This window comes from Numenius arquata, chromosome W (genome assembly GCF_964106895.1).
Source record: "Numenius arquata chromosome W, bNumArq3.hap1.1, whole genome shotgun sequence".
Classification (NCBI taxonomy): domain Eukaryota; kingdom Metazoa; phylum Chordata; class Aves; order Charadriiformes; family Scolopacidae; genus Numenius; species Numenius arquata.
In genome coordinates, this window is record NC_133615.1 from 32,341,797 (window position 1) to 32,369,263 (window position 27,467).

General features: G+C 43.4%; 1 protein-coding gene across 1 annotated transcript; it reads left to right on the forward strand.

Moving 5' to 3' along the window:
• Window positions 1–471: 471 nt before the first annotated feature.
• On the forward strand, window positions 472–27,467 carry LOC141476663 (sorting nexin-18-like). The gene is made up of 2 exons (XM_074165461.1): window positions 472–2,029; window positions 27,214–27,467. The coding sequence occupies exons 1-2, from the start codon at window positions 472–474 to the stop codon at window positions 27,465–27,467; spliced, it is 1,812 nt and encodes a 603-aa protein (XP_074021562.1).

A 27,467-nucleotide genomic window follows, 5' to 3' on the forward strand; every position in this document is an offset into this window, starting at 1 on the left:
TTATTATTCTGGCTGCGATGCCGGGGTGCCTTTCTCGGGTGAGGACAGAGACCGCGGAGGGGAAACATGAGTAGGGGCACGGTTTGGGCTTAGCGCCCACCCCGCGGCCGGTCGGAAGTCAGGGGGCGGGCCGGGGCGGGCCGGGCCCATCGATGGGGGCGGCTGCTCTGTGCTCGGCTCTTCTGCCCTGTCTCTCGGCTCTGGATTAGTGAAACTGGCGACGTGGGATAATCGCCGGCCCGGCCCCCGTGCACTGCCTCGCTCGCCGGGGTGAAGCCGGGATTCGGAGCTGGCCGAGCCGCAGCGCAGTGGAGCCGCGGGAGCCAGCCGCCGCAGCGTCCCCGCCGGCGGGACGCGGAGGCGGGGGCAGCCGCGGCGCTCTCCCGCCGCAGCCCCGCCGGCGCGGTGCGGTGAGGGGAGGCAGCACCGCGGCGTCGGGGAGCCCCCGGGGGGCGGTTGGGCGGTGGGGCCATGGCGTTGCGGGCCCGGGCGCTGTACGACTTCAGATCGGAGAACCCGGGGGAGATCTCGCTGCGGGAGCACGAGGTGCTGAGCCTCTGCAGTGAGCAGGACATCGAGGGCTGGCTAGAGGGCGTCAACAGCCGCGGCGACCGCGGCCTCTTCCCGGCCTCTTACGTGCAGGTGATCCGCGCTCCGGCCACCGAGCCACCGCCGCCTGCCTGCTACGCCAACTTCCCCGCCGGCGGCTTCGAGCCGCTGCCGCCCCCCGCCGCCTTTAAGCCGGCGACACAGCAGGCCCCGCCGGCGTCGGCGCCCGAGCCCTTCTCACTGCCCCCCGCCACCGGGTACCCCTTCCCGCTGGCGCCCGATGGCGGCTCCTACCAGCCCAGCCAAGGCAGTGATGATGACTGGGACGATGACTGGGATGAAAGTTCCATGGTGGCTGATGAGCTTGGCGCCCTGGGCAGCTCCTACACCAACTATGAGGCAGCAGGCAGCCAGGCCTCTGGCCACTACCGCCTGTCCACAGGGTCTGAGCTGTCCCTGAGTTCCCGCAGTGGCCACCTGGAAGGCCACCCGTACCCACCTGGCAGCAGCACCAAGAGCTCGGCCACGGTGAGCCGCAACCTCAACCGCTTCTCCACCTTTGTCAAGTCTGGCGGGGAGGCCTTCGTGCTGGGTGAAGCATCAGGCTTTGTGAAGGATGGGGACAAGCTGTGCGTGGTGCTGGGACCCCAGGGCCCTGAGTGGCAGGAGAACCCCTACCCCTTCCAGTGCTCCATCGAGGACCCCACCAAACAGACCAAGTTCAAGGGCATGAAGAGCTACATTGCCTACAAGCTGGTGCCCAGCCATACCGGGCAGCAGGTGCACCGCCGCTACAAGCACTTTGACTGGCTCTATGGGCGCCTGGCTGAGAAGTTCCCCGTCATCTCCGTGCCCCACTTGCCAGAGAAGCAGGCCACTGGCCGCTTTGAGGAGGACTTCATCTCCAAACGTCGCAAAGGCCTGGCCTGGTGGATGGACCACATGTGCAGCCACCCTGTGCTGGCTCAGTGCGATGCCTTCCAGCACTTCCTCACCTGTCCCAGCACGGATGAGAAGGCCTGGAAACAAGGCAAGCGCAAGGCTGAGAAGGATGAGATGGTGGGTGCCCACTTTTTCCTGACCATCAGTGTCCCCACTGGCCCTGGGGCCGGCCTGGACTTGCAGAAGGTGGAAAGCCAGGTGGACGGCTTCAAAGCCTTTACAAAGAAAATGGATGAGAGTGCCCTGCAGCTTAATCATGCGGCGAATGAGTTTGCCCGCAAACACGTCACTGGTTTCAAGAAGGAATACCAGAAGGTGGGGCACTCCTTTAAGTGCCTCAGTCAGGCATTTGAGCTTGACCAGCAGGCTTTTTCGGCTGGCCTCAACCAAGCCATAGCCTTCACTGCAGAAGCCTATGACGCCATTGGGGACCTCTTTGCAGATCAGCCCCGTCAGGACCTAGATGCTGTGATGGATTTGTTAGCACTGTATCAGGGGCATTTGGCCAACTTTCCAGACATCATCCATGTCCAGAAAGGTAATGCCCTTATGTATTTTCTAAAATGATGAAGTTTTATGTATCAGTGGTGTGCACACAGATATAGAGACAAAGGGCTAAATTTGCTCTGCATCTGGCTTGCTGACCTTGGGTTAAATCTTTCAGTGTTTACTCAGGTAAACTGTTGCTAAAAATACAAAAAACACATCAGTGACAATTTTCATTCTGTGCCAAAGGTCTAGACGTTGTTGGGAATTTTATAGGTCAGAGTTTTGGCTGTGTATCTCTGAAAGAAACCACATCTGCCTCAACACAAGAAGGGCATGGGACCTGTTGGAGCAGGTCCAGAGGAGGGCCATGAGGATGATCAGAGGGCTGGAGCACCTCTCCTAAGAAGACAGGCTGAGAGAGTTGGGGTTGTTCAGCCTGGAGAAGAGAAGGCTCCGGGGAGACCTTATAGCAGCCTTCCAGTACCTGAAGAGGGCCTACAGGAAAGATGGGGAGGGACTGTTTGCAAGGGCATGTAGTGATAGGATGAGGGGCAGTGGTTTTAAACTAGAGCAGGGTAGGTTTAGATTAGACATTAGGAGGAAGTTCTTTACAATGAGCGTGGTGAGACACTGGAACAGGTTGCCCAGAGAGGTGGTGGAGGCCCCATCCCTGGAGACATTCAAGGTCAGGCTTGATGAGGCTCTGAGCAATCTGATCTAGTCAAAGATGTCCCTGCTTACTGCAGAGGGGTTGGACTAGATGACCTTTAAAGGTCCCTTCCAACCCAACACATTCTTTGATTCTGTGATAATGCTGATACATTAAAGATTAATGGGCTTGTTTATAAACCCTGGAGATCAAGTGGTATGAAAACATCTATTACTCTTTGATCTATGTTATGTATCTTAAATCTCTGATCTAATAGGTAATAAATATGAAGTAATCTGAAGATGAAGATACTCAGATTGACCACCTTGTTTGAGGAGGTGTGCATGGTGGTGTGTGTGTTTTACAGTGTCAGACATTCAGATGAGATGTTTAAAGCTGCTGGGGTTTGTCAGTTTGGCCATGCATTAAACTATTGGTGCCTTTGTAAGGATGATAATCTGCCACGATGTTCTTAGTTGTTCATCCTTTGCCCTTATTATCATAAAAAGATGTTGCTCACTTGTTATCCTTTTGTCATCTTTCTAGCTGAAACAACGCTTCTGAGGTTCAGGTTGCTGTTCATATGGTGCTTTGTGATCCATTGGAGAGAAAGAAACTCCAAAAATGAAAGAATCATTGACTATATAACTAGTGACCGTTGTTCAGATAAATAGAAGTTTGTAGCACTATATATGTGTAGATGATTTCCCGGCTGTGAAGTTAATACTATTCATATGTTTTTCACCATTGTGAGACTAGCCCATCATTCATTCTTTTTGCTGTTATATATGATCAGGGATGTGTGGGGATTAGAGCTGTAAAAGAGACCAAGAAAACATCACTTATGCTGTACAGAAATGGGTGTGTGTAACAGTTATCCGAGAAAATGAGTGAGCTTCTTTATTGAAAATTATTCTGGAGCTTAATAAGTGGTGTTCTGCACCCCAAGAGGCAGAGCTTGAATTGTCACCCACAGTGAATCAGTCTTTTGTGCCCTTATGTGACATTTCCAGGGATTTTGCATCTGGAATAGTACCTTGAGTTTTATGATAAAAGAGTTGGAAGAGTTTTTTCAACAGATCAAAAAGGCAGGCTTTTGGGAGGTATGCTTTATTGCTGGGGAAAACTGAGGAGGCAGAGTTGGTACAAAGTGCACAATTTGTTGTTATTTTAAAAAGTAAGCTTTTCATTAGAATTACATTCATCAAAGTCAGATTTCCATTCTCCTGTCAAATCTTGAAAATTGTGAGTGGAAACTTAAATAATCAATATTATTTTGAAGAGAAAAGGGAAATTTGCAATCTAACCTTAGAGGAGTCGTTCTGTTAGCTGCTGTTCTGATAGTGTTCTGATAACAACTTTAAAGTATTTTAAATTTGGAGAGAAGGATGACCTTGGTAATGCCTTCTGTTTGGGAGTAGGGGATTTTAAAGTGAGTTGTCAACTAATAATAGGATTATTTGTAAGCTTCTGGAAAAAAACAAAGGGAAAGATTTTTTTATTTGGTGGAATAAAACAGCAGATTATATATACTGTTTAAATACTATATCCTCAAGCTTTAAGACTATATAGAGTTCTTCATTGTAATATTTTGGGAGAGTTTACTTTGAGGAGAGGATTGGGAATAATAAGATACGTGCTTGACTCAACCCATATTTCCTTCGACTTGTGTGTCTCTGTTTCCTTTATAGTTCTGTTTAAATTTGCACTTATTGGTTAGGTTTACCATGCTGAACCAGGGAAAGCTCATCTAAATGAGCTTCCACTAGAGCAGTGCATGAGTGTGATGTACGTAGAGCTGATTTTGTGCCAGAACACTGTCCTGGAACTGGTTGGAGAAACATACAGCCGGTCTGTGTGCAGATGTTAATGCTCCAGCACCTCTGGGCTAACACTGCCTTCAACACAATATTATCCCTGGTACATATTTGCCATCAGAAAACGTCATGGTCTTGAGATATTGGTCTCTTGAGTGTCCATGTTCATCACAGGAATAGGATTAGAGCCAGGTTACATGTTTGTTGTTGTCATTTCCTTTACAAAATAGGCAAATTGGAAGAAAACTGAGAGGAAGATGTTTTTTACCCCCAGTATATTGCTGGTTTATTACTTTTAAGAGCTACTTGTAACAAGGTATAACTTTTCAGTTCCTAATTGTTCCTAATTTCCAGATGGAAATATGAACTGTTTGATATTCTTACAACATAAGTCCATGGGATGTGATGAAATCCGTCCATGGGTCCTGGGGGAGCTGGTGAATGAAGTTGCTAAGCTGCTTTCCATTATATTTGAAAAGTTGTGGCAATCTGGTGAAGTTCCTGCTGACTGGAAAAGGGGAAACATAACCCCCATTTTCAAAAAAGGAAAAAAGGAAGACCTGGGGAACTACAGGCCGGTCAGTCTCACCTCTGTGCCCGGCAAGATCATGGAGCAGATCCTCTTGGAATCTCTGCTAAGGTACGTGGAAAATAAGAAGGTGATTGTTGACAGCCAACGTAAGAAGGATATGGACCTGTTGGAGCAAGTCCAGAAAAGGGCTATGAAGATGATCAGAGGGGTCGAGCACCTCTCCTATGAAGACAGGCTGAGAGAGTGTGTGTTGTTCAGCCTGGAGAAGAGAAGGCTCCGGGGAGACCTTATAGCAGCCTTCCAGTATCTGAAGGGGGCCTACAGGAGAGATGGGGAAGGACTCTTTAACAGGGAGTGTAGCAACAGGATGAGGGGTAACGGTTTTAAACTGGGAGTTGATTCAGATTAGATACTAGAAAGAAATTCTTTACTGTGATGGTGGTGAGGCACTGGAACAGGTTGCCCAGTGAAGTTGTGGATGCTCCATCCCTGGAGGTGTTCAAGGCCAGGCTGGATGGGGCTTTGAGCAACCTGCTCTAGTGGGAGGTGTCTCTGCCTATGGCAGGAGGGTTGGAACAAGATGATCTTTAAGGTCCCTTCCAACCCAAACCGTACTATGATTCTATGATATAGGAGCTCGCTTTTAAATTTACTAACTGTGATAGTTGTCAGTATTTGAGAATTATTGTCTGTATAGACCAAAAAACAATCAGTTGGTGATAGGTCATCTGAAAAATAGGGTTGATGCATCTTTCTTCCAGTGTTTTTTTGTGTTTTTTTTCTAGCATGCATCTTCTCCATGTTCAAAATGACCCCAAAGTGCCCTTAGAAGTGGTAGAAACAGCAGGCTGATTGATGTATTGCTTACATGGCTGTGACTTTAAAAAGATGAACTCTGAAGTTAGGAATGCTTCTCCATTTTTCTTCTACATAGTGCAAATGTATTGTCCACTTGGGATAAAAAATAAAGCCTTTTCTAGACTCCATTTCTATATTCCCCTAGACCTGAGAAGGACCAAAAAATAAAGGCTGCTGTGCCCCAAACATACCCATATCTGTGGGTAGAATATTAGACTGCCATGTCCTGTTATGGGTTTGTTCTACTGCAGATAGTTGATCAGCTGCTAAATGTGATTTGGAAGTGTGTTTTGTGGTATGGACTGAGAAATCTACATCTGGGGGTTTTGAATCATTTTTGCAAATTTTCTTCTGCAAAAAGAAGGCCAGAGAATCTCTGAGCCAGAGACAAAAATTTCCCTCTGTTCGGGCTTTATCTTTTCTCCTAGAATTATGAACCAAAGCCATGTAAGCCCCGCCATTGCTTTGTCTGTGTATCAGCAGGAAAATGTGTTAACTGTTGTGCTTTTAATTGCTCTGGGGTTCAGGTCTTTCTGCCTCCTGTGTTGAGGACATCATACATGATCTGAAGTGTGCAGAAAGGGATTGTCATTTTGGTCACTTGTGTAAAACTACTGAACCAATGGTCTGCGGGAATATTTTCAAACTGCTTATTATCTTATTATTATTGTAAATATTTTATGGAATGGCAATAACTTCAATAGGAGATTTTAAAAGATTCCTCTCCTTCATCTTATGCACTCAGCGTATAAGGAATTTTCTGTGAGGGAAAGAAGAGTTGAAGTTTCTGGTCCAGAAGATACAGAGGAAGGATTTGAACTCCCACATGCCAGTTGAGGAACAACTTCTGCTTTAGTAGGCTTGTAAACTAAGCTGCGCTTTTGTTATTTCTGTTGCAGAACTGGTGTATCTTTCAAGAAATACTAGTTTCAGTTAGTTTAATTTCAAGAAAAAAAGCAGCCTCCCATCTTCATTTATAATGGATAATACCTTCTTTTCTGTGTTTTTACGGTCTACTTGTGGATATTCCATAGGCATTCTTGGCAAAATAATTCCTAAATATTAATTGCTAGAGCTTCACTCAGCTGGTGACATCTGACTTACATAATCTTCAACATAAATGCTCATTGCAGGCACATGCAGGTTCAGGTTCAGAAAACTTATGCACGTGTGAGAATTTGAGATAGTGTATGCTAGTACTATAGCTCATGCTGGTCTGGCTATCTTGTCTTGATATTTGCTTAGTGAGAGTAGAGAAGTTATGAGGTTTGGGGTTTCTTTCATTCAAGTTTTGTTTGAGGAATTACTATAAATAAATACATCAACAAAAAGAGAGCCAGGGAGAATCTCCATCCCTTACTGGATGCGGGGGGGAACATTGCACCCAAGGATGAGGAGAAGGCTGAGATACTTAATGCATTCTTTGTCTCTGTCTTCAGTGGTCAGCCCAGCTACTCCCAGGGTGTTCAGCCTTCTGAGCTGGAAGATAAGGATGGCAAACAGAACAACCCCCCCATAATCCAGGAGGAAGTAGTTAATGATTTGCTTATGCACCTAGACATGCATAAGTCTATGGGGCTGGATGGGATTCACCCAAGGGTACTCAGAGAGCTGGAGGGAGAGCTCACCAAGCCCCTCTCCATCATCTATCAACAATCCTGGTCAACAGGAGAGGTACCAGATGACTGGAGGGTGGCCAACGTGACACCTATCTACAAGAAGGGCCGGAAGGAGGATCTGTGGAACTACAGGCCTGTCAACCTGACCTCGGTACCGGGAAAGATCATGGAGAGGATCATCCTGAGTGAGCTCTCATGGCAAGTGCAGGGCAGCCAAGGGATCAGGGCCAGCCAGCATGGGTTTATGAAAGGGAGGTCCTGCTTAACCAACTTGATCTCTTTCTATGACCATGTGACCCGCCTTCTCGATGCGGGGAAGGCTGTGGACGTTGTCTACCTGGACTTTGGTAAGGCCTTTGACACCGTCCCCCACAGCATTCTCCTGGAGAAGCTGGCGAATCATGGCATAGACAAGTGTACTCTTCACTGGGTAAAAAACTGGCTGGATGGCCATGCCCAGAGAGTTGTGATTAATGGGGTGAAATCCAGTTGGCGGCTGGTCACCAGTGGTGTCCCTCAGGGCTCAGTTTTGGGGCCAGTCTTGTTTAATATCTTTATTGATGATCTGGATGAGGGGATTGAGTGCACCCTCAGTAAGTTTGCAGATGACACCAAACTAGGTGGGAGTGTTGATCTGCTTGAGGGTAGGAAAGCTCTACAGAGGGACCTGGATAGGTTGGATCAATGGGCCAAGGCCAATGGGATGAGGTTTAATAGGGCCAAGTGCCGGGTCCTCCATTTCGTTCACAACAACCCCAGGCAACGCTACAGGCTTGGGGAAGAGTGGCTGGAAAGCTGCCCAGCAGAAAAGGACCTGGGGGTGTTGGTGGACAGCCGGCTTAACATGAGCCAGCAGTGTGCCCAGGTGGCCAAGGTGGCCAACAGCATCCTGGCCTGTATCAGGAATAGCGTGGCCAGCAGGAGCAGGGAAGTCATCGTGCCTCTGTACTTGGCTCTGGTGAGGCCTCACCTCGAGTGCTGTGTTCAGTTCTGGGCCCCTCACTACAAGAAGAACATTGAAGTGCTGGAGCATGTCCAGAGGAGAGCCACCAAGCTGGTGAGGCGTCTAGAGAACCAGTCATATGAGGAGAGGCTGAGGGAACTGGGCATGTTTAGTTTGGAGAAGAGGAGGCTGAGGGGGGACCTCATTGCCCTCTACAACTACCTGAAAGGAGGCTGTAGAGAGGTGGGTGTTGGCCTCTTCTCCCAAGGGAATAATGGCAGGACCAGAGGAAATGGTCTGAAGTTGCAGCAGGCGAGGTTTAGATTGGATATTAGGAAGAATTACTTTAGTGAGAGAGTGGTCAGGCACTGGAACAGCCTGCCCAGGGAGGTGGTGGAGTCGCCATCCCTGGAGGTATTTAAGAAACGTTTAGACATGGCTCTCCAGGGCATGCTCTAGTGCCCGAGATTGTTGGGTTGGGTTTTTGTTGTGGTTTTGTTGTGGTTTTTTTGTGTATGGTTGGACTCGACGATCTCAAAGGTCCCTTCCAACCATGAAGATTCTGTGATTCTGTGGCCTCTTGTGATTCCTGAAAGTGAAAGAAATACTAACTTGCTGTTTCATCTCTGCTTTCCAGATTTCTCCTTTCTCTTAACATTCTCTCAACAGCCCCTTTCTGGGCTGCAAGTGCACGTTGCTGGCTCATGTTGATGAGAAGCTCAACATGACCCGGCAGTGTGTGCTTGCAGCCCAGAAAGTCAACCGCATCCTGGGCTGCATCAAAAGAAGCGTGGCCAGCAGGTCGAGGGAGGTGATTCTCCCCCTCTACTCTGCTCTCGTGAGACCCCACCTGGAGTACTGTGTCCAGCTCTGAAGCCCCCAACATAAGAAGGACATGGACCTGTTGGAGCAAGTCCAGAAGAGGGCCACGAAGATGATCAGAGGGCTGGAACACCTTTCCTGTGAAGACAGGCTGAGAGAGTTGGGGGTTGTTCAGCCTGGAGAAGAGAAGGCTCCGGGGAGACCTTATAGCAGCCTTCCAGTATCTGAAGGGGGCCTACAGGAGAGATGGGGAAGGACTCTTTAACAGGGAGTGTAGTGATAGGATGAGGGGTAACCGTTTTAAACTGGGAGTTGATTCAGATTAGATATTAGGAAGAAATTCTTTATTGTGAGTGTGGTGAGACACTGGAACAGGTTGCCCAGTGAAGTTGTGGATGCTCCATCCCTGGAGGTGTTCAAGGCCAGTCTGGATGGGGCTTTGAGCAACCTGCTCTAGTGGGAGGTGTCCCTGCCCATGGCAGGGTGGTTGGAACTAGATGATCTTTAAGGTCTCTTCCAACTCGAACTATTCTGTGATTATATGATTATGATGTTAATACTCGATAACCTTTTGGTTATGATTTTTGCAAAACAGATTTGAGAAAGTGGCCTAAATGTTTTCTAAGATGTAGGCAGCAATTCCATTTCCTCGGCATGCCAAGATTTAAAAGAATTATTTTAAAAAATATCTGAATGACCCTTTTGCTTCTTGATCACCATTTGTGAAAAGTAAAATAAGGAAAATGGTCTTATTTACCTGAAGCAAACTTAATTCTAGGAATGTCTGAAGAATGTTTAAAGAATGTGCTGGGAGTGTTTTTAGAATATCTTACAAAATTATAAGCAAAAAAACCCATTCCAGCTGGGAATGCATCACAATTTCAAGCACTGAAAAACCCCAAACATCGCTGAAACCTGGAGCTCTCTATAACATTTTCATCTAATTATTTTTGGGGGGGTTAGAGGGGTATGTGTTCATAAATAAATCAGACTGGTCAAATTTCGCACCTAAAATTTTATATCACGGTTTAAAAGCAGTGCTCTTCTCTTGCTTTCTAGCCTTTTAAATTTTTTGTGCAGACATGTTTTTTCTGTCCCTGTTTTTCCTTTATCCACTTTTTTTTTTTTTTTTTTTTTTTGTTCCTTCCATCCTTCAGATACATACACTTTGCATGGGGTTCAACTCGGGTAACTTTACTGTCTAAGAGCTAGGCATGTAATCCTAGTCAGATGACCCTCACAACAGTAAAAAGAGCAAGATTTGTGTAGTCATGATGTGTTTCTCTTTCCTGTTATCTTTTGGAACCCGTTAGCCTGATATACAAATTTGATGATGGAGAGATGTTTCATAGCTGATAAAATCCCAGTGGTTTGTTGTTTTGTTTTTTTTTTCCGAAAACAGCTGGTAGCAGAGGACAAGTATAACTGTTTCTCCCATGGGAAAGACTGCATGCATTACTGCCCACCAGAAAGTCTATCCAGACTGCCCACTCAGTCCCAACAGGCTGGAGAAGTTTTGATCAGTGCCCACACCTGTAGATTTGACCAAAGGTAGTATATTGTCAGCTCTTGAGCTCTTACAGGTACTTGCTCACTGCAGGCATTAAGGGAAAACCTTGTGGACAGCTAGAGAGTAGCAGGACAGTGTAGATACTGAAGAAGTAAAAATTATTTGTAGAAAGAGGAAGTAATTTTATTTCAAAGGCTATGTAATACCTTTTCAGCTTGAAGTTTATGAAGAATCTAGATGGTGAGAATCTCTTCTTGCAGCTGAGAGAAGTCCAGGTTTTGCTAAAAGGACTTCCATCCAAACAGGGAAGACAAGAATTGGTAGACTGAAAACAGAAAGTAGCTCCCAGAGCTCTTCCAAGTCTTTGTAAACACATTATTAAAAACAAACAAGCTGGCCAATTTTTCTGTTTTGCAAGTCACCTTTGAAACAAGGACATGTTTCAGCCTTTCCAGTATCTTTCCATGACTTCATTGTTAGGCTTTGTTTGAACAGTTAAAATGCCAAGTTAATGTGTGCAGACTGTATAAACTCATCCAGCTGGTACCTTACTTATTTTAAACTGCCTGGTTGAAATAGCACAGAATTTGAGATTCTAATTAAAAAAAAAAAAAAAAGAAATCACAATTGGCTTAGCCTCCAAAATATTAGTGTTATCAGCAGACTAGAGCAAACAAATGGCAGATGCTTTCTACACAATCTTGGTTTATATCTTTCATGAAGGCCATGAGAATGTAAATATTTAAATAAATAAAACCTTGTGAAAAGTGTGTTTTGAAGTGGATGTCTCATGAAATTGGTAACAGAATAGATACATTTAAACAATCTGTTCAGGTCTTGTCAGTGATTGTTCTTGTAGCAGAGCAGGGAGAAGAGGTGGTTTCAGCCTTTGTTTTAGGTAGGTACGCATCATGGGTGGACAACTTCTGTAATCATGAACTGAACTACCCTCTTTATGCCTACATGCGATTCTTTCATAACAATGTGAAAAGCAGATTCATGCTATGATTCATGCTACATTGCATTTTTGTCCCCTGGTAAAAAGCAATTTGCTATTCTATTTTTTTCAGACTTACAATTTTGAATCATTATATGCATGAATAACTATGCCAGCTAGCTGACAGTATACTGAAGAAAGATCAGTTTTCTCAAATATCATGATAATGACGCTACATTTTCAAGTTGCTTGCAGTTTTATATAAGTCCAAATTCAAAGGGGTAGATCCCTTTCTACTAAAAAGGCAAACAATTATCTTCTGCCTTTATAATACTATAATACTCTCTATGTATTATAATATGTACTATATTAATGATTTAATAAAATTCTTGTGTTTACAATTTTAAATTAACATATAACACTATATAATACATAGCATTTATTATATAATATGAATATAGCATATTATTGTAATGTTCACATGGTCTGCTTTTGAATTATGTGATATATTTTAATTAGTTACATTAATTATGGTTTTCCTTGCATATTTTTTACTGCAACAAGGGATCTACTTCTTTTTGTCCTTACAGAGATACTGCAGTATTCACATTTCTAGGAGAGAGCATTTAAAAGACACTAGGGAAAAAGTGGAATGGTATCTGCATTTCATTTGGATCTTGACTCTTTTCATATGAATTTATGTGAAGTGTCTATGCATGTTGTATTTGCTCATCTTAGGACAGTAGTGGAGCTAAGCAGATGACGATGGACAAACACCTTAAATTGTGCTCGCTCTGCTCTGTTCAGCCTTACAGAGAACAACATCCAAAAGTAGGTCTTTCATTGTGCCCCAATAAAGTAAGGATGTATGAGTACATGGGATCTGCATTTATACTTGCTTCTCTTGATAATGGTATATGGATATCGATATGTGGTCTTACCTGCCTTCTCCTGTCCACCCACATCCCATGAATCTTAAGAAAATTTTGAAGAAGTTACCATAATGATGTTTACAGTCATTTTGGCCATGACTTATATTTGTCTTCTACAGATCCAGAGGAGACATTTCTGCTCATATGTCAGTTTTACTGAAGATTCATTTATATCACACATGTACGGTATCATTTCTGACTTAGGTTGTTATCTTGAAGTCGGCATTAAGAACAGGGCATTTACAAAAGCTGTTAAGAGTCTATAGCATCATTCTGACAGAAAAGTGCCTGTTCTTAACATCCTAAATGAGAGAAATTAGTGTTCAGAACCTATGATGATTACACTGTAATAGACCAACTTAAACTATGGAAAAACAGAGATTTATCTTAAACACCTGTTTGGTGCCACTTTTAGATGTAAGCTAGTAAGAAGTACTTAAAATCACTGAAATGTTTTGTCTTGGTACTTCTGCAAATTGTGATTGCTTAAATTTTCAAGTGTCCACCCTGAAAAGCATGACCAGCTTTTCAAGGGGAAAACGTACTGCATTTCTAGCAACCAGCCTAGTTTAAGTTTCACTCCTTTCTGTACCCCCACTCTGCAGCATCAGCTGAAGCTGTACCAAAGAAAAACTGCTTAAATGGTATATGTGAGTGCTGAAAAGCACAGACCGTCTTAGAATTGGGCAAAACCAGCATTACCTAGTGTTTGCTTCTCAAGCTGTGGTGCAAAACACTATATTTGTGATAATGAACACCAATATATGCAATTTAGCTGGATTTAAAAATCAAATTATTCCTGACAGGCCTCCTTTCAGACATCACTGTAGGTACCTGTAAGTCAGAACTACTCATGAACACAGTTTAAACATGCTATAGTGGTGGAAATAAGGTCATTTGTTTGCTGAAAACAGTCTGCATACAATATATCTAAAGATATGTTAAAGTCACTACATTCAAGATTTGAATGGAAAACTTCCATCCGATTTTACACAATTTTTATATGCCGTTACCTAGCAGTATGGGGTTTTTTTTGTTTTGTTAATGGGGTTATGCATGGCAGTAGGTACAACAGACTGGTAATTCTGTAGCATTATTTCATTTATTTTGCCATCTTGCTCTTACCTCCTGTTATCAACTATTTTAAGTGCAAACTATGGCTTGTTGCTTGCATAGCAGTGTAGTGTAACATAGCCTGGTGAAACATTCATACTGGAGGTGCTGCACACCAAAATTTGTAGATTCCTCTGGGGGATTCTAGAGCTGAAATGCACATTGCCAATGTGATAATTTAAATATTTTTCAGTAGCATGAGCATTTTAGAGACTCTGAACATGCACAGGTATTACAGTCATTAGATCTGGATAAATAAATTGGCCATGTATTCTCTTCCTATCTGTGTGTACACCAACTTGCAGATGTATGCACAATGAGTCTAATCAGGTCTTAAATATGACATCATTTAAAAAAAAAAGATTAGTTAGACATATATCGTGTCCATTAACACTGGTAGCTCTTTAAAACTGAGTGACATTTGGCACTGCATTCTAACACCATCATTAATTGGTTATATATTAATTAAATCAATGTAGATGTTAAAGCCACCAGATGAGATTAAAATTAATCAAGTTTCTGAAATCTCTAGCAAAGACTGTTTTATTTTTGCATGATTTCTGAATTGTGTAGATTAGGTGATCTCATTTTGAACTGAAGAATGCATCTCTGGGTGATAGCTTTCGATGAGCTTTGCAACTGGATAACTGGAAGAACAAATAATTCTGTCTAACATTAATAATCCTGTAGTCAGTCAATGTTAACCTAGATGTTAGCAGAGTACTGTAATTTATGAGCCTAGATTTATAGGATAGTAATATTTTATTCTGGTTTTGGGGTTGTTTTTTGAGCAATGGGCAATGAAATAATAAAAAATAAACCTCACTGTTTTTAACTGTTGTTAGGCTGCAGATTCTAAAAGCATTGTAGCCATTCTCACATATCTATACCCGACCCCCCATAATACTAAAGTAATTAAAATTTGATATATTTTAATTTTATATTTCTAACTTTCATTATGGAAAATAGAACTTTGTTAAAATAGTTTTTCACCATCAAGAAGAATATAATCTTTGAATTAGGAAGCCTGGTTTTGAAAACTCTATTGTGTTGGCGCTTTCAGAAAAAAACAAGTGACTTGGTTTTGCCTTTGATGTTGAAGATAGTTGTCCCTAAATAAGGGTTCTTCACCTGGTGTGCAAAAAACCAATCAACACACTGAGACAAGATATTTATCTTTATTTCAATTCTGCAGAATTGGGTGCTGGGCATTTAACAACAGCCAGCAACCCACGCATTTCTGACAGTCCAATATTTATAGTGATAAGATACAGCTGATTGGTGAGCTACAGTTCCTTTACCATCCCTCATCATACATATGCATTCAAGTTAATGTTTTAAACATTTTGGGAGATCCCCTTAATTAGTGTGCTCATTATTTACAAGAGGGTGTGCATTTTACTACTATAATCTCCTAAGACCCCTCTCAGATACACTCTTATCTAGACTCCAGTCCAAAGACTATGTCTTGTCATCTTATACTTAGATCAGAGACCAGGAGTGTACTTCTTCTGTGGGCCTTGTTTGTCTTCAGTAAGCTCTCAATATGGTAATCCTTCATCAATTCAATTTCTTTGATCTAAGTTTCGGTTAATTATTTCTACATATAGTCCAGGTGCAAAAGGCCTAATTAAGTTTTAATTTCAGGAGTTCAGCTAAAGTTCAATCAAAGTTCTATTACAATTTTATGCAAAGCACTTATGTAACTTTTTAACCATATTGTTTTGATATCAAGATCACTTGCTTTTTTCTGTTTAAAATTGTAAATACAGATTTTAAAGTAGCAAGTCGTTCCTACGTTAGTTACTATAATGCTACTTTTACCCTATGACATTTCTTTTATACAGTTAAGACTCTACTGGAGAAGTCTTCTGTTTTTAATTTCAGGCAAATTCCCATTATCATAGAAACATAGAATGGTTTGAGTTGGAAGGGACCTTAAAGATCATCAAGTTCCAACCCCCCTGCCATGGGCAGGGACACCTCCCACTAGACCAGGTTGCTCAAAGCCCCATCCAGCCTGGCCTTGAACACTTCCAGGGATGGGGCATTCACAACTTCCCTGGGCGACCTGTTCCAGTGCCTCACCACCCTCACAGTAAAGAATTTCTTTCTGGTATCCAATCTAAATCTCCCCTCTTCCAATTTAAAACCATTACCCCTTGTGCTGTCACTACACTTCCTGACAAAGAGTCCCTCGCCAGCTCTCCTGTAGGCTCCCTTCAGATATTGGAAGGCTGCTATGAGGTCTCCCTGGAGCCTTCTCTTCTCCAGGCTGAACAACCCCAGCTCTCTCAGTCTGTCTTCATAGGGGAGGTGCTCTATCCCTCTGATCATCTTCATGGCCCTCCGCTGGACCCGTTCCAACAGGTCCATGTCCTTCCTGTGTTGAGGACTCCAGAGCTGGACACAGTACTCCAGGTGGGGTCTCACGAGCGCAGAGTAGAGGGGGAGAATTACCTCCTGCGACCTGCTGGCCACATTTCTCTTGATGCAGCCCAGGATGCGGTTGGCTTTCTGGGCTGCCAGTGCACACTGCCAGCTCATGTTGAGCTTCTCATCCACGAGCACTCCCAAGTCCTTCTCCTCAGGGCTGCTCTCCAGCCATTCTCTGCCCAACCTGTATTTGTGCCTGGGATTGCCACGTCCCAGGTGCAGGACCCTGCACTTGGCCTGGTTGAACTTCATGAGGTTTGCACGAGCCCACCTCTCCAGCCTGTCCAGGTCCCTCTGGATGGCATCCCTTCCCTCCAGCGTGTCGACCGTGCCACACAGCTTGGTGTTGTCGGCAAACTTGCTGAGGGTGCACTCTATCCCACTGTCCATATGTCCAACAAAGATGTTAAACAGCACTGGTCCCAGTACCGGCCCCTGAGGAACTCCACTCGTCACTGGCTTCCACTTGGACATTGAGCCGTTGACCACAACCCTTTGAGTGTGGCCATCCATCCAGTTCCTTATCCACCGAGTGGTCCATCCATCGAATCCATGACTTTCCAATTTTGAGACCAGGATGTCATGCGGGACAGTGTCAAATGCTTTGCATAAGTCCAGGTAGATGATGTCTGTTGCTCTTTATGCTGCTTTCCATTCTAAATCTTGTCCAGAAAATGTAAAGAATTTCCAGAATGTTAACTTAATAATGTAGGCTCCTTTTGTTAATCTGTGCTCAAAGCATTCTTAAGCAAATAATCTGTCAATGTAATAAATTCTCTATTCTACTACATACAATTTTGTCGTTTTGCTTTGAATTGAGAGAGGGAAGTTTGGGGGTATTTTCATAGTAGGATTTCATGCTATGTGTAATCTCATGGAGCTAATGATTTGTTTTTGTATCCCTTGGCTGAGTTGGACCAAATAGCTAAGCCATTGATAAAACTAAGCCACCATCTCCCTTCCCTCCAGGCCAAATGCATTTTTTTATTGGATTAGTCATTTGAGTCATCCTGTAACATCTTTGCTAGATCTGTTTTAAGTGGGACGGCCATGTAGAAAAGTTTGTTCTGGCAGCAGTCTGCTGGATTAGAGATAATGTTGTTTCTTCCACAGTTGTTTATTTCAGAAGGAGGGTAAATAAAAAATGTGTTACATGCACATGGGCTACCCAGGGCTTGCCTTTTCAAATCTTCAAGCAAAGAGCTGTAGTTAAATAATCTCATCATTAGGTTCTTTGGTAAGGAAAAAGTAAACTTATTTCATGTTCTGCTTTTGCATCCTTTTATGAAAGCCACTAATAGCAACATGATGAAAGTATTGTTTTCTCCCTTTTCTTCAGAGATGGTGTCTCATATTAGAGACAGTGTCTTGTAATAAAAGTAAAGCAAAGGGAGTTGTTAGACTCATTCAAAGCTCTCCAATAGCGAGTAGCCTGCTTTGAAGGAAAAAATTGTGCCTACTATTTGGCCATTTAATATCATAGAATTGTAGAATCATAGAATCATCTAGGTTGGAAGGGACCTTTAAGATCATCAAGTCCAACCATCAACACTGACAAAACCATCACTAAACCATGTCACTAAGCACCACATCTACCCATCTTTTAAATACCTCCAGGGATGACGATTCCACCGCTTCCCTGGCGCAGCCTGTTCCAATGCTTGATAATCCTTTCTGTGAAAACATTTTTCCTAATATCCAATCTAAACCTCCCCTGGCACAACTTGAGGCCATTTCATCTTGACCTATCATTTGTTACTTGGGAAAAGAGACTGACACCCACCTCACTACAACCTCCTTTCAGGTAGTTGTAGAGAGCAAGAAGGTCTCTCCTCAGACTCCTTTTCTCCAGGCTAAACAACCCCAGCTCCCTTAGCCACTCCTCATAAGACTTTTTTTCTAGACCCCTCACCAGCTTCTCTGGACTCACTCCAGAATCTCAAAGTCTTTCTTGTAGTGAGGGGCCCAAAACTGGACACAGTATTCAAGGTGGGGCCTCACCAGTGCTTAGTACAGGGGAACGACCACTTCCCTACTCCTGCTGGCCACACTGTTCCTGATACAGGCCAGGATGCCTTCCTGGCCACCTGGGCACACTGCTGGCTCATGGTAAGCCAGCAGTCAACCAACACACCCAGGTCCTTTTCTGCCAGGCAGCTCTCCAGCCACTCTGCCCCAAGCCTGTAGCGCTGCATGGGATTGTTGTAACCCAAGTGCAGGACCCGGCACTTGGCCTTGTTGAACCTCATCCCATTAGCCTCAGCCCATCGATCCAGCCTGTCCAGATCCCTCTGCAAAGCCTTTCTACCCTCCAGCAGGTCAACACTCCCACCTAACTTGGTGTCGTCTGCAAACTTACTGAGGGTGCACTCGATCCCCTCATCCAGATCGTTGATAAAGATACTGAACTGTCCCCACTACTGAGCCCTGGGGAGCACCACTTGTGACTGGCCACCAACTGGATTTAACTCCATTCACCACCACTCTCTGGGCCCGGCCTTCCAGCCAGTTTTTTACCCAGCGAGGAGTACACCCATCCAAGCCATGGGCAGCCAGTTTCTCAAGGAGAATGCTGTGGGAAACGGTGCCAAAGGCTTTACTAAAGTCCAGGTAAACAACATCTACAGCCTTTCCCTCATCCACCAAGTGGGTCACCTTATCGTAGAAGGAAATGAGGTTAGTCGAGCAGGACCTGCCTTTCATGAACCCTTGCTGACTGGGCCTGTTCACCTGGTTGTCCTTCATGTGCCGCATTATGGCACTCAGGATGATCTATTCCATAACCTTCCCAGGCACCGAGGGAATATGATGGGCAGCTGAATGGTGTGGAAATGTAAGTTGTTTTACTTTCTAGTAAGTAATGTACCAAATTTTTTGTAGCTTGCTGATAGTAGAAAGATGAAAAATTGTTTATTGCACAGGTCATTTTATTTCCCCAGATTTCTCAGGTACAACTGCTGAAAGGTTTTCTTTGTCAAACTTGTGAGTTTCTTTGAAGATTATAGTCTTTTCTGACCCTAGCTGTCCTTCCCTGTGAGGGAGCCATCTCTCAGAGGAGCCTTTGGACTTTGACACAAGGTCTTGGGGGAGGCTGTTGCACCGAAGCTTGTTGGCTAGGGAACTTCTCAAAGGTGGTGGTCAGGAATCTGGCACTCTTTGGTTTTGCCACAGTTACCACTGACGTCAAGGTCGAAACGATCAACCTCCTCAGTTTTTTTCCCATTCTGCCATTTTATGGCCATTGTTTTTTTCAGTATCATTTACAAATAAGGCTTACAAATAGAATAAATATGGATTTGTGCTTGGAGCAGCTGGTGGCCAGTTGCCCTGTTTCTGTCCCTTGGAACGGTTACTGTTTCTCACCTGCAGCATGACCAGCAGCTCCGGCAGTGTGCCAGCCCGCGTTTGCCTCCCTCCTGGCAGTTCTGAAGCTGGCCGGGGAAAGGCAGAGAGCTGTCATGTGAGGAGCAGCACATACTGTTGGGCTGGCACCCAGCTCACTTCTTCACTCTCCCTCCCTCCCCCAGCTCCATTAAAAACATATTTCAGAAAATAATGTTCTTTGTAATATATTAATGAGAACCATAAGGCTAACTTTTTTGTCTCTTGTGTCTTCTTTCATTCCCTTTGCAGTTGTTTTGCAATAATTCTTTAACTCAAGGTATAGAGTAACAAGAACATGGGTATTTGCTGAAAGAAAGTGTGTTGTATTAATCATAACTGATGTACATGTAAACTGTTATCTCACTGCTAGTGAAAGAAATCTGCTCTGTTTTAGCATAATTGATCACTAAAGTGAAAGAAATATTTGAATAACTGCAGTGATAAAGGCATTACAATTATATAGGATCTAAAGTTAATGTGTTGGCTCCTATAAGCTGGGTGAGTTTTTAAGTTCAGTATTTTGGACTGAGATACTGAAGACATTGATATATTGGTGACTTAATGGATGATACACATTCCTGAGAGTGACTGACTGTGAATTGCAGATGTCCCTGACTTCAACAGATACTTAGTGCTGCATTCTAGCAATGTTGAGCCGACGCTTCTTTGTGTTTCATCCCATATGCAATATTACTGTATGCACTTAAATCATTGCTGCTACAGCAGTTTCTTAGATGTTTTTTCAGAAAAGAGTGATACAGTTATGAAGCATATCATTAATTGCTGCTTGTGTTTTTTAAGAATAGAGCAAGCCCAGCTGTGGAACAGATATCCACTTTACCAAGCACTGTGCAAATAAAGGGGAAAAAAGGGCTCCTGCCCTAAAAAATTCCCTTTCTCTAGGCTTGTCTTTATTTGGATAAAGACACAGCTGAAGTTTCGCTCCTGACTGCTGTATGCAAAACTCAAAAGCTGTTGTTCAGGTACTTCAGAGAGAGGTAGAGATGGGGCAGTGAGAAGATGGTACACCCTTAGCAGGTACTGCTCTTCTTTAGCTTCTGATCGCCCATGCTGGCAGGTGCAGGGGAGACCTAGCTTCAAGTGAGACAAAGAAGTTGAGTGAAGAGCAGTCTTTATTGCAGTTTTCGTGAGCTGGGCCCTGAAACTTTTTCCTTCTGGTTACATTGCAGGCTGCAACTTGGGTTTATGTCATTGTCGTGGTTTAGGCCAGATTGGCCAATGAAATGAATGACAGATGCTCTCCCCCACTTCTCTCTCCAAGGAGAGGAGGGAGAGAGAGAGAGACTTATGAGTTTAGAAGAAACTAAACTACTTTAGTGAAAATATTAATAAAATAATAAAAAGAAAATAATGAAATAGATACAATACATACAAAACCATATCAAGTTCCCAGGATGACAATCACATCACCGGCAGGCACTGGGAAAGTCCCAGACTGGACTCAGCGACAGATGGGAACTGGATTCCAGATCTGGATTCAGGAACGCACGAATCGGGATCAAAGGCAGATGAACAGACAGGGTCCTCCTCAGATGTCGGCCATTGAAGAAAAGAGGGCTGACCCTTTGATCCCTCAGCTTTTATACTGAGCATGGGGCAGATGGGATGGAATACCCTGTTGGTCAGGTTTGGGTCACCTGTCCTGTCTGCTCCTCCCCACAGGTGTGACCCCTCTACGCTTTTTCTGTTTCCAACCCTCCAGCAGGGCAAATAATAAAGTTACCTGACCTTGATTGTTATAGCAATATGTATAAGCAAGGGCCTCTCTGCATACCATTCCTTGGCATTAACTATAAACATAGGTCTTATCACTCTGAGAATGAACAGTTTTCTGCACAATATGCTGTTAATTTCAGAGAGTTAGAATAGGCATAGCTGCAAAGTAAAATTACTGAACAGAAAGTTGGTTCTGTTTTACCTCAAACCAGGACAGTCATGAATGCTAAGTGTGAAGAACCAGTGTAGGGCTGGCTGCTGGTAGACTGATCATACCATGCTATTGGAGAGCTTGGAGACACATATGCATCAGCATGGGTTTCCATGTATATATGCATATGTATAGTATGCGTGTGGGAATTAAGTACAAGCTCAAGTGCGGATTCAGACCCACCCTTAGTTGACTGTTCACACAATCTCAAAACATTTATTAGTGTAAAAAACTGCAGGTGATGGGAAAATATATTGCTTGACCCAAACCTGAGTGCTCTCAGGTTCAGGATTTTTTTTTTATTTAATTTTCCTAAATGTATTTGTATTTTCCTGCCTCATTGCAACCTCGTGTTTGCATTTCCAGCTTAGTGACTCAATGCACTTTTTAATCCCGATAATTCCTCAGCACCTGTTTAAGTTGCTGTTTGTATTGTGTGTTTCACATCTTGGAAGTATTTATTTCTAGCAGGAATTTTTACATTGGCCCTGTCTTTTTGGCTGCTAGTATGTTACTATAAATGTCCCTTGTTAAATGTATTTATATCATTTTATGTTGTCTAATCTCATACTTCAAAGCAAGCACTGAAACCTGCAGGTTTCTCTTAAACCCTTAGCAGCATTCAGTGAGCACCATTGTCTGTTTAACATCAATCTGGGCAATGAAAAACAGCATTCACATCTGCTTTTCCCCACCTTTAAGAACAGAAATAGATGTAGCACAGCTTTTTGCAGTGTTTTTTATGTATTTTGCAGGATTTTTTTATGTATTCCATCCCTCTGGGAACAGTGCATTGGTGGATATTTATCCCAGATGTATATTCAGCAGGAGGTTTCCTAATCCTAATATGGATTAGGAGGTGACTCCTGTTTCTTTTCTCTAAAATGTGTGTTAGCCTTTTCTAGGGCTGCCACAATTCTACTTTTGTTTTGAAATATCTCTTGCTTTTTTTGTATTGTCCAAACCAATACTTGATGTTCACATCTTTAAATTCAGAAACCAGGAGATGCTTCTGCAGGTGTACTTAGGCCAGAGGGGGCTTGCTCAGCCTCAACAGCCTGTGGGGGCAGCAGCAGGAGCTGGGAGGTGCTGGATTAGGTGCTGAGGGCGATGGATAGATTAGTGAGAATGGGGAAGGGGGGGGTGTTCATGGTGTATGGCTTGGGTGAGATGGGTTAGGAGTTGTGGGGTAGGAGGCATTAGGGGTTACCACAGGCCCTGTCCTCCACTCGGGCATCTCTGAGCAAGACCCTTGTTTTCAAGCAGGGATGCACATAAGGGGCTGCTCTCTGCTCCCCTCTTCCCTCACCCTGTCCTCCTCCTCCCTTTCACCATTAGAAACCCGCATGTATTGTTGCATCCTTGACATCAATGAATCTCTGCTCCAGCTCAGAGTTTTGCTCATGTAGATTCAAATACAAGGGCTGTAGGCTATGGAGAAGTGTTTTGAGAAAATTTGAGATGAAATGTGTTATGTTATTGTTATTATGCTGTTTGCAAAGCTGTGCAAACTAAACCCACTTTTTTCTAAGATTTACTGAACTAAGTCTTGCAAACTTCAGTAGATGCTAAACAAATTAATTACATTTTAGAACAAATGATCATTTGCTTTTTAAAATAAAGCACATATTGGCTTTTTTGTGTCTGCTTTGGGAAGGTTCTTTGATTGTCCTAAAACAAACTAAAATTTTCCCACTATTAAGTTATTTTAAGGTTAATTGTTTCACTAATAATTCAACACTTCATTTAGAGGCACTTCAAAGAAACAAGCAAGTTTGTGCTTAAGCATATATATACGCTCTTTTCATATATTGCTGACCTCCAGTTGTAGTCTGCCTAGATTTTAAAGGAAATTCCAGTATAGGACCAGTATGAATCTATATGCATTGAGTGAGCAGTACTAATGGCTGCAAGTTTTCCCTTGGATTCCTTTCTCTAATTATAAATCTAATTATAATTTTTTTTAATGGCAAAAAATGCATAATGCATAATATGTCTAGTCTGGAGGGTTTTAGTGTTTGGTAATGTATGTTTTTTATTGATATAAAATAATTTGAAGATTATACATGCTCCAGAACTTAGTTATGCTTTCAGCTGCTGATGCTGTAAATTTCCATATTACTCTTCCAGTTTGGTCATTCTAGAAATAATATCTAAAGCTGTTTCCCACATCACAACTGAAGAGTTGTCATGTTTATTTAACCATCTGGCTTCCGGTAAGTCCCAAATTTCAGTTTTTCATAGCCGTGCATGGATTTCTGCTATGCCAACAGAACACAGAGAAAATTTTTGCTAAGCTTGGTTTTGTTTGTTAAAAGAACCATCCTTTTTGCAGAAGAGGGGATTAAATATTTTTCAGATTGTGCCCTACCTCACATATTCCTCACTCCTTGAAGGAGAAAATACAGATCTTCTGGCACGGTTCTGCTGCTGGCACCACTGCACGTGGAAAAGGTTTTTCGGTGGTGTTTTTTTGGGCCAGGCTGGAGATGATGAGGTCAATCAGCTGTAGCAGCCGGTGCCAAGCTTTTAGCCACCATGCTGGCAGGCTGTGGGGACCAGGAAGGTGGGGAGCCAGAACCTGCCACCACCTCACAGCCCCCAGGGAGAGTCACTGCTCCTGGACTCCGGGCAGCTCACCTGTGCACCAGGTTCAGAGTGTGGCCTCTGCCACTCAAATACTGGTGTCCTTGGCCATGCAGTCTTCAGTCTACACTTACCTTGTTAATAACTTCCCTGCCACAGTTTAAAAAAGAAAAGAAAAATCTGTATGGTCTTTCTGCAAGTATGTCACACTGGAAGGGAATTTCTTATGCTCGCAACTCAGAGCTCGTACCAGGATTGCAGACAGGAGATGCCACGAAGAGCGCAGCCTAAATGCAAATTAAGGAGAAAAATATGATTATAAGAGTAGAGAAGTACTGACAACAGAGGAGATATTTTCCGAGTTTTTGCTATTAAAAACACCCCCTGGCCCAGTTAACAAGTTGTTGTTAGAAGCTGAATGGAGAAAAGTCACGCGTGCTTCTCTGAATTTAGGAATTCCAGATTTTATTTATAATGCAAGGCACAACCCCCATTAAATTTCAAAAATACAACAAACTCTTTTTCCTCAAGTCTGCCAAATCATCTGATATTTTAACTTGCCTGTAGTAAGAGCATACCTTGACCCTCCATTCTACCTGGCTGCCTGGTCAGAGGTTGGAGATGGGCAGGGGGATGAGATGCAGCAGGCAAGAGAACATGAGAAGCAGGAACAAAATGCAGTGAGCAACGGTTGTGCTGCCTGGTTCCCTCCCAACTCACTGCCCATAGAGCAAACCAAGACACTGCCATGCACAAAGTCATGTTCCAAATCTGAATTCCAGAGATGTGTCAAGGCACTGGGGGAAAGCATATTCAAAATGGCATATTAAACAGGCGCAGGAAAGAAAGGACGGAAGATATTACTGCTGATGAACTGCATTTTTACTGTTTACTGGTGTTTACTACATGTGTGGATTCAGGCTGACAAGAAGACAAACCTGCTTCCCCAGCAGATAAGAGTGGGGGTTGTCTTCCTAAAAGATACAGGCAGAGAGGTTTCTGTGTTAGCTTGCTGGCTAGTGTCACTGTAGGGAGTACAGAAAAGCACTTCTTCAAGGCAATGTACAGGGAGTCCTTTCAGTGAACTGTAGTCATTTGTATGGTGTATTGGGTTTGCATGGCAAGGTTTTGGTAGAGGGGGGGCTACAGAGGTGGTTTCTCTGAGAAGCTGCTAGAAGCTTCCTCTATGTCCTATAGACCAATGCCAGGCAGCTCCAAGATGGACCCGCCAAGGTTGAGCCAATCAACGACAGTGGTAGTGCCTCTGTTATAACATATTTAAGAAGGGGAAAACATGCTGTGCAACAGCAGCTGGGAGAGAGGAGTGAGAATATGTGAGAGAAACAACTCTGCAGACACCAAGGGCAGTGAAGAAGGAGGGGGAGGAGGTGCTGCAGGTGCTGGAGCAGAGATTCCCCTGCAGCCTGTGGTGAAGACCATGGTGAGGCAGGCTGTCCCCCTGCAGCCCATGGAAGTTAACAGTGGAGCAAATATCCACCTGCAGCCTGTGGAGGACCCCATGCCGGAGCAGGTGGATGCATCCGAAGGAAGCCATGACCACATGGAGAGCCCACGCTGGAGCAGGCTCCTGGCAGGACCTGTGACCCTGTGGGGGACACCGCTGGAGCAGTCTGTTCCTGAAGGACTGTACCCTGTGGAAAGGACCCACGCTGGAGCAGTTAATGAAGAACTGCACCCCGTGAGAAGGGCCCACATTGGAGAAGTTCATGGAGGACTGTCTCCCGTGGGTGGGACCCCATGCTGGAGCAGGGGAAGAGTGTGAGGAGGAAGGAGCAGCAGAGACAATGCGTGATGAACTGACCGCAACCCCCATTCCCCGTCCCCCTGTGCTGCTTCAGGGGAGGAGGTAGAGAAATCAGGAGTGAAGTTGAGCCTGGGGAAGAAGAGAGGGGGGGAAAGGTGTTTTAAGATTTAGTTTTTATTTCTTATTACCCTACTCTGATTTTGATTGGCAAAAAATTAAATTAATTTTTCTGAGTTGAGTCTGTTTTGCCCATGACTGTAACTGGTGAGTGATCTCCCTGTCCTTATCTCGACCCATGAGCCTTTCATTATATTTTCTCTCCGCTGTCCAGCTGAGGAGGGGGAGTGATAGAGTGGCTTGGTTGGCACCTGGCTTCCAGCCAGGGTCAACCCTCCACATACCGTAAGAAAGAAGTGTAATACGAAAGGAGATAGTTAGTTAAGACATTACAAATAGCTGAAGGAAGAAGTAACTTAAGTGTGATCATAAAGGTTGTAAAAAATGCCATATCACTAATGTTTTGTGAGAAGATAAAAGCTTTATTGGTCTGAGTGGTTCTAGTTATATGAATAAAATAGGTATATAATATTTAAGACAATGGGAAATTGAGACATGAACATAAATGTCTAAGATGCATCTTGGTATTCTGTATCACTATATGAGTATGCTTTGGGTTAATCTGGTTTGGGTGATATTTTGTTTTTGTAGGATGTGTGTGCTTTAATTAGCTATTAGGAGGAGGAGGACTGTCAATTCTTTTGCTCTGTGTTTCTTATAGCTCTTACAATATTGTGTTAGCTCTACCTGGATGTCTACAACTTTGAAATAAACTTTTAGATTCTCTAGTACTGAATAATTAATTTTTGGGTATCTGTAGTGTAAAGGCAGAATGGTGTATTGGCAAGATTTTATGTATTCAGATCTCCTTTTGATGTTTCACAAATATTGTGAAAAGTTGTGATGTTTCACAAAGTCCAATTTCTGAATGAGGCTATTTTTCTGGTGTTTATGTAGGCTTAAATTGATCTGACTAGTTTTCTAGTGCTTTCATTTTTTTCCACTGCTGGTATATTTATCAGATATTCTCTGAAGGACACCATTTGATTTTTAAGATTGTGAAATAGGCATGTTTTACTAACTTTTGCAAGCTAGAGTCTTAAAAAAAATGTTTTTTTTTTAAACAAGATTCACTGTTCTGTGATTTTTGATCTGAAAAAGCTTTTATTTTATTCCTTTTCATTCATATATATATGCACACATATAAATAAATTTAGAATGAACCTTCTATGAATCCTTGTTGTTATTAAATTACTTGTTAAAGTACAACAATTGAGTCTACATTGTCCTCACAGTTCAACTATTTTGTTTTGTTCTTTACACAGGAGCCCTTACCAAAGTAAAGGAGAGTAAGCGACATGTGGAAGAGGGGAAGATGGAGCTCCAAAAAGCTGAGGGCATTCAAGAACGCTGCAACATTATTTCTTTTGCAACCCTAGCAGAAATTAATCATTTCCACAAAATTCGTGTGAGGGACTTCAAATCACAGATGCAGCATTTCTTGCAACAGCAAATACTCTTTTTTCAAAAAGTGACACAAAAACTCGAAGAAGCTCTTCACAAGTATGACAGTGTTTAA

Bases quoted from the DNA above. Each gene is read 5' to 3' on its own strand.
- LOC141476663 (XM_074165461.1), top strand. From the start codon at position 472: ATGGCGTTGCGGGCCCGGGCGCTGTACGACTTCAGATCGGAGAACCCG. The intron at 2,030-27,213 runs GTAATGCCCTTA...TTCTTTACACAG, and splicing joins CATCATCCATGTCCAGAAAG to GAGCCCTTACCAAAGTAAAG.